The following is an 8,228-nucleotide window of genomic DNA, read 5'->3' on the forward strand; positions in this document are numbered from 1 at the left end:
TGGAATTCGATTTCTTAAAGTGGACACTTCAAGCTTCATTTTGTATTTTTAAACATATTTTTATTTTTATTATAATATTTATCAAGTTATGACCATTTAAAATTTGGTAAGTTTTTTCAAAATTTTCAGCATAACGCTTTTTTACAAGCGAATGTTTTGAAGCTTGAAACTTGCACTTTAGCATGTTTTGGCCGCTTTTAAAAATATTTTTATCTTTACAATATTGTATCTTAACAAAGATATCATAATAAACGGCTGGTTGTTATCGCGTGTTCGAAACAAACTAGGTAATATCTTTTTTGCTATTTCTTCTTTAATGATTATTTCTTTTTGCGTTCATAATTTATCCGACTCTGCAAAAAATGAAAAAATTAAAAAAATTTCAAAATAATTAATTTTTGTAAATAAACTTTTGTCATAAAAAATAGGAATAAAATAAGACAAATCATTTAAAACAATCAGAATGTACATTAATTTTTTTATTATATATTTTTTTATATTATAATTAATTATGTATTGTTTAATTAAAACTGTGAATTTTTATGTTATAATAAAATAATATAACTTCAAATATAAAGTAACAAATTTAATAAAAATTATAATATTGTAGAATAGACATATTAAAATTAAAGTTAAGAAATATTTAACGAGTTATTGCTGTATCACAATTAATTATTATATACACTGCAGTTTAAAAGATGAGAACTATTGTAAAAACATATCGTATATAAAACTGCTATATCGTGCGTTATATCAACAGAAATGTAAGTGTGACAAACAAATTTTAGCATTTATGAAATGTTCATGCTTTGAATATCTCTGTTTTACATGTTTTTATCATAATTGTCCTTCAAAGTACAATGTATATAATAATTTATTGCATAGAAATAACTCGTTAAATATTTTTTAACTTTAATTTTAATATGTCTATTGTATAATATTACAAATTTTTGTTAAATCTTTTACTTTGGATTTGAAATTATGTTTTATTTTATTATATATAAGAATTCACAGTTTTAATTAAACAGTACATATTTAATTATTTTATAAAAAAATAATGTACATTTTGATCCCTTTAAATAAATATTTTCTTATTTTACTTCTATTTTTTATCACAAAGGTTTATAGTTCTTACTTAATTTTTTAAAAATATTTTTTAATTTGCGGAGTCATAAGATAAATTAAGAACGTAAAAAGAAATAATTAAGGAAAAAAAATAACAAAAAAGATATTACCTAGTCCGTTTCTTGAACACGCGATAACAACTAACTGTTTACTTTGATGTCCGTCACGCTTGCTGCCATTCCAAACTTTAAAATTTTGTAACTTCGATTCTTTGGTTTTTAAATATTACATATTACATTTTACCACGTTAAACTCTACATGTTATCAAATTTTCCAATTGATCGGAATACATATCTGGACCCCTTATATAAGCTAAATCTATTTTTTAAAATTGTAGAAAGATATACAGTATCGGTCAAAATTATATTATATTATCTTTCGATTTATGAAAAGTAAAGAAAGTACAATAATGCGAGAAAATTTGGGAAAATTAGTAAGAAATTAAAAAATCATGGTATACATTGTCAAATCTCATTATACTTTACGAACAAGGTTCACCTGCCACCAAGTGTCCACTGTATAAATTTGAGCGTATTCAATTCATTTTGACAAAAGTTATGCTTAAAAAATCGAAAGGTGATAAAATTTTGACCGGTACTCTGTGTTATATAGAAGTATATTTTTTTAATATACTTTTTTAATATAAAATGCTATTGGTAATTCTCTCTCATTTATGTATTATATATAATTTTACCAAATATTTGACATATGTATTTGAAACAATACATTAATCAATTAAAATGATGCGTTTAACAGACGTTAATAACGTATGAATCATCAATGTCCACATGATATCAGTATTTTTACTTGTAATAATGGATAATTTATTAATACGCAATTTTCTTTTGGACAATTTACTTTAAACTACAGATGTCAGTCGAATTATTAAAAAAGAAACAAACTCCTTGTTTCATCATTATTTGTACTATTTATGTTCCGTTTTATACAACTTATTACATATACCTACATAGGTATAATCATTTTGTGCCACCCATATACTCCTTTGTATACGTATCAATAATCGGAAAAATTCGAATACCTGCTTGTGTGTTACATCAGCCAAAATATTCTAAATTCAATTAATTAAAAAAATAAATTGCTATTCTGACAAATAATCATCACTCGCTATACATATATGATAGATGTGTCTGTTTTTATCCCGATAAAAAGTGACCATATCTGAGACTTTTACAATTGTAGCTTGCGAATAAAGCAGAGACGAATGTTTTTATATAAAATATTAAATAAAAGTAATAATGAATTTAACGAGATACAAATACTAAAAGCAGCTCATGTATAATATAAAATATTTAATAATTATAAAAACTTTGTTGATCTTATTAAAATTAGGAAAATGTTCTACGGAAAAAATATATATATTTTTTTAAACAAAAGCATTATTAAGTTAAATATCAAAAACCTAAACACACACTGTGGCAAAGATTTTATTTCAAATTTAAAGGAAAATGTTAAAAAGAGGACGATTTTTGCTCACAAAGGTATAAGTAAAAAAAATAGCGTTTTTATAGATTTTGCCCTCCTGAATGCGATAATGTTAATAAAAAGTTCAGGATGGATAGAGAACGAACACCTTGAAAATTGCGTATGTACATGATATATTTAAACAAATTTCGATATTCTTGCTTATTTTTCCCCCAAGTGTCATGAACATTTTGATCATTTTATCATAGTAAGGAAGTCAAAATCTACAAAAAACATTATTTCTTTCACTTACATTTTTTTTAAACAAAAGTCGGACCTTTTTTAATATCCTTCAAAAAAAAAAGCAGATTATTGTCCAAAAAGGTATATGTAAAAGAAATATTTTTTGTAGATTTTAATCTCTTGAATATGATAAAATTATTAAAAAGTTCGACACATTTGAGGAACATCTTGAAAAATAAGCAAAAAAATATCGAAATTTGTTTAAATATATCATGTACATACGCAATTTTCAAGGTGTTCTCTATCGATCCCAAACGTTTTATTAACATTATTCAGGAGGTCAAAATCTATAAAAAAATACTATTCCTTTTACTTATACTTTTGTGGGCCTCCTTTTTAACATCCTCCTTTAAAAATCTATTTCTTTTTGCCGAAAATAAACAATAAATTCTGTATCCATTTTAATATAAAACTAAATTAAAAAGAAAAAGATTCCTTTGTTATATTTTTTAAATAGAAATTTCTGGATCTCTCTCTCTCTCTCTCTCTCTCTCTCTCTCCCTCCCTCTCTCTCTTTCATTCGCTCTCTTTTCCCAAGATCTTCATTTTTCAACATCTCTTTAATGATAGACATTTTAAACAGAATTTTATATACACATAATTTAATTACTAAATTATATAATGTTGGAAAAAAAGAATACATACCCCAGAATAAAATTACCAATAAAAAAATAATCTAAAAGTATATATCTACAAATTGTGTTTATTGATCTATAATAGCAATATCCTGCATAGTAAAGATATTGTCTTATATATTATAATTGTAAATTATTTCAATTTTATTTAACATTAATGTTTATATATATATGTATAAAATATAACATAAAGAAAATGTTCTCTAATCGCCCTAATATAACAAATATATCTTTTAATACTTAATGCATTACTGTTTGTATGTATGTATATTTGCTGTATTTTAATTAAAATGGTACAAATGGTAGTCGTAAATGTTTCATTAATCCATAACTAATTGAATTAATATTAATTTTATAACTTTCACATACCTTCTTTTATATTCTCATAGAACTTCCAACAAAACTCCATCATCAGGACGCCCTAATTTATTGTAGCAAGTAACTTTCGTAAATAATCAATATAGTGACTTGGACCATATAATGTATAAGTATCGCATCAAGTGTTTTACTGATAAAAAGCGTAAAGAAGCTTGTTCCTTGCAAAGAACGTAGGTCGACTGTTCTACAATTTTGCGTACAACAATATTCGTCGATATTCGTTTCTATTAATACTTATATATCCATTGGTTCTATCCTTTTTTTCGTATACGTAATAATTAAAAGCTTATTATCGATAGACAATAACTATAATCTGTGTTCAAGGAACGCGTTATCAGAGTCATTGCATCATTCTACCGTTGTTTTACGTTTGATGAACAATAAAGATAAACAATGCTGACTAGCGCACTCCTCGAATGCAACAAATTATTGTCTATTAATGTTTTTAGTCCGAATAAATTCTTGGAAACTTTGGAAAAAAACCGTTTTTTCCGGTTTTTTCCGGTTTTTTCCTTATTATATTTTTCTAGACTTTTTTTCTTTTATGATAATTTTATTTTTATTGTCTCTCTCTCTCTCTCTTTCTCTCTCTCTCTCTTTTATGTAAATAATTTCACTAAATTACTAATTTCTTTTACTTTTAAGAATTCTAATATGTAAATCATTCATCAAAAATAAACATTAATAAGATTAGGATTAAAACTGTTTTAGATAAGTACATCACCCAAATATAAGAAGCGCCGACAATCAAAATTAGGTGTTAATTAAATTAATACAAATATATATTCTTATTTTAAATTAATTTATATTTCAGAAATATGATTACGCGTCGTTACTGCTAGACTTTCAACGCAATCCATCTGAAATATTAATAATCCTCTCAAATTTAATCTTAAAAAACCGTAATAAACTTATTGCAGAACTACCCATTTATGAATAAAGTTCCCTGTTATGATCATTTATTATGAAAATTTTTTGAATTTATGAATAAGTTTCTCTTCCCCACCCCTCTCTCTCTCTCTCTCTCTCTCTTATGGCAAAGTCATTGAATATTAACCCTCAACTACTGAGTAGGTCATTTGGACCCGGATAAAAATTTTAATCTGTCGCTATTTTTGTTAATATTTAAAGAGTTTAAATAAAGGAGTAAAAAAAACTTTCTCTGTCAATCGCCGTTATGTAATTGCTTCATTGTTGTTTTGTCGCTAATTGTGATGCAATAAAAGTTTAGCTTGGGTCACTTGGACCCCTCAAATGTAATTCGAAAACTCTTTGTCGAAAGTGAAAATTTATTTTCAGTACATGCCTGTTTATTACTGCTATATTCAAGTATATATGTTGTTTTTTTTATAATTAAAACATATGTTCATTGTCAAAAAAAATTCATTTTTGCGAGAGGCATTTTGGTAAAACAATCTCTCTATTTTCTCCGAGTCATAAAATCGTGAGTAAATAATGTCGAAATCATTACATATTTAATACAAAATATTTTCATTGCATTTTTTTTAAAGAAGAAAATACCCGACATATCTCCGACATCATTTTTCCGAGCGTGTAAAAATGCTTTCACTTTAATCACATAACTAATTATTTTTAAAAATTTACTTTTAAAAATGAATTAATGTAACGTATTTTTTTTTTTCTTAAAGTTCACGTTTTGCTCTTTTCAAAATACTACTTACTTTTAGCTGTATTTTTTTTTATCATAAAGAAAGAATTTTTTGAAAAAAAAAAATTGATTACTGCACTCTTTTCACAAATTGTTCTTTAATATTTTTTGGCATTTTTCAATTATTAAAATATTTTTATATTTTGATATTATACATTCTGGCATGTTAAAAAAAAATTTTCTATTGAAATAATTTATCGTAATTATGAGAGAATTAATCAAAGAGACCGTGGGTGATTTGGACCCAGACATGTAAATTAAAATTCTAAAACGAGACATGTAATTAAGGGTTAATTAAAAAAAGAAACTGCAGACATAATATTGTAACATAAATTTAATGTTTTATACTATACATACTCGTATATGCATATATTACAAAACTTATTGTGTTATAAAAAAAATATGCATATATATAAAAATATATATATATAAAGAAGATAAAAAATTTATAAACAAGTACTTTTTTTATAAATGTATTACAGGTATATAGATGTATTTTGTGTAACAAGAAATACTAGTATTTTGTACTTTGTTATCATAGAATGTACAAATAATAATAAAAATAAATATCTTATTCTGTTACTGATTATTGAATCTCAGCTTGATCAGTCTCAATACACCCTGTTATTTATGTAATGTTATTATGTAGTAATGCATAAACGGAGACAAATCTTCTATTTTCTTGTGTATAAAATAATTTAAAATAATTTTTTTAAAGCAACATCATTAAATTCAAATATAGACCAAAGGGAACGTATTGAAAGATTTTTTTTGGTAAAAAATGAAAAAATTGTTTTCCTGAGTTTTTTCCTCGATTTTATTTTTCTGGAAACTTAAGAACACTTAAGAGAGCAATTTTACACGTTTCCGTATTTTTCAGAAAAAACTGGAAAAAACCGGAAAAAAACATCGTTTTTTCCACAATTCTATTTTTTCGGAAAATTAAGAACTCTATTGCCTATCGATAATAAGCTCATTATTACGTAAACGCAAGATAAAAACGAGTGCATGCATTATCATCATGGCAACATTTTACTTCACTTTTGTGACAAACGTCACAAAAAAATGTAACGAATTAATTATTACAAAATAAAATAAAAGTTAAAGTTTGCATTTAATAAAGACAAAGATGCTTTATATATAATATATAAAGATTTTTCATATATTATACTTTATATTTATAAAGTTTTTTATATTTTATGCTTATAATGATTTTACTTTACTATACTATATAACAGTATATTTAATTAGTTTTTAATAAAAAAAATAAGATTTTATCAATCTATTAAATTTTCGAATTTAGCTTTTAGAGCTCCTACAGACGAACGACTTTTTAGCGTCACAATCGAAAGCGCCGATCCGTTCATACGGAGTTATTCTGTGGTGTTATAGAAAAATGTGACGAATATGTTCATGGGCCATTTCGTGACAAGAAGTATTGCGGATGTGTTCAGATTCTGTAAGCATTTTTCTGTAACGCTACAGAATAGCTGCGTATGAACGAGTCAATGCTTTCGATTGTAGCACTACAAAGTCACTTGTAGTGCTCTCTGGACCCTAAAAACTTAATTTGAAAAAATTCAATAGATTTATAAAATTTTATTTTTTTATTAATAACTAATTAAATATACTGTTATACAATATATGCATAATAAAGTATAAAAACCATGATAAGTATAAAATATAAAAATCTTTACAGATATAAAGTGCATGAAAAATCTTATCGCTATAAATCGCTATAAAATCATAGAAGCTCTAATCGCTATAAATTTTTTAACCATATATGTATATTTAGATATATAATTTATACTTACCTTTTTAAAAAAAGTATAAAAAAGTGCTAAAAGTTTTCTTCGGAAAAAAAAACTATTGTACCAAATTAAAAAGTAACCCAAGGGATACTATTTTTATTATTTACGCACTCTAATGACACATATTAATTATATAAAAGATATTTGTGTGTGGTGTGTGGATATCAACAACTGAGGCTAAGTTAACGTCCCATATCAAATTAAATAATGAATATAATCCAAGAGGTATCATCTTTAATTTTTATATAATGAAACCCAAATATATGTATATCCTTATTATTTCTATTGAAGGCTCCTTTTTCTATTCCAATCTAAATGACTTTAATTGTTCTTAAAAGAAATTATTATAAAACAATCTATTCAAAGACACTTTCTCTTTCGACCAAAGTGATAGTTAGTTAATTCTTCTTCAAAACGTTTCGAAACATTACATTACAAAATTGCGTTACCTTACTCAATACAAGTGTTACCACAAAGAATTAATAAAGTAATAGTATAAAATGACAGTATAAAATGAAAAAATTTAACTTAGAATCTCTAGCTAGACCGTTCAAAGGCATGTATCTCTTATTAAAAAAATTTAATTAAAATAGAAAAATTTGTTATTACTTACTTTCTCTTACTTGTTCCATTTCTCAAAACTTGATCTTAATTTTCACTCACGACACGCCGTAAATTCAAAATAACTTCAAAATAACATATGCGCATCATGCGTTGAAACGGAACGCACATCGGTCAAAACCGGCAATACTGGATCCTTCTACTGACCCTTTATGCAAATTAATCTGGATATTGTTTAGTCTACATACACAATCACAAAAATGGATAAAAAAAAATATATATTAACGCGTTTTTTCGTGAAATGAAATTGCTGCAGAAAAAAGT

At 25.1% G+C, this 8,228-nt stretch overlaps 2 protein-coding genes across 7 annotated transcripts in view; both read right to left on the minus strand.

The window, feature by feature from the left end:
• Nucleotides 1–4,042, minus strand: part of LOC108748737 (venom serine protease-like) — a 7,977-nt gene extending 3,935 nt beyond the window's left edge. Inside the window, exon 1 of the mRNA XM_018487043.1 lies at nt 3,855–4,042. Coding sequence (XP_018342545.1) covers nt 3,855–3,897 — 43 coding nt within the window. The 5' untranslated portion in view covers nt 3,898–4,042. The remainder of the gene's footprint in view (nt 1–3,854) is intronic.
• Nucleotides 1–8,228, minus strand: part of LOC108748736 (myb-like protein AA) — a 91,597-nt gene that overhangs the window by 24,862 nt on the left and 58,507 nt on the right. The gene's annotated exons all lie outside the window — the stretch shown is intronic.

This window comes from Trachymyrmex septentrionalis, unplaced genomic scaffold (assembly GCF_001594115.1).
Source record: "Trachymyrmex septentrionalis isolate Tsep2-gDNA-1 unplaced genomic scaffold, Tsep1.0 scaffold24, whole genome shotgun sequence".
In the NCBI taxonomy this organism is placed as follows: domain Eukaryota; kingdom Metazoa; phylum Arthropoda; class Insecta; order Hymenoptera; family Formicidae; genus Trachymyrmex; species Trachymyrmex septentrionalis.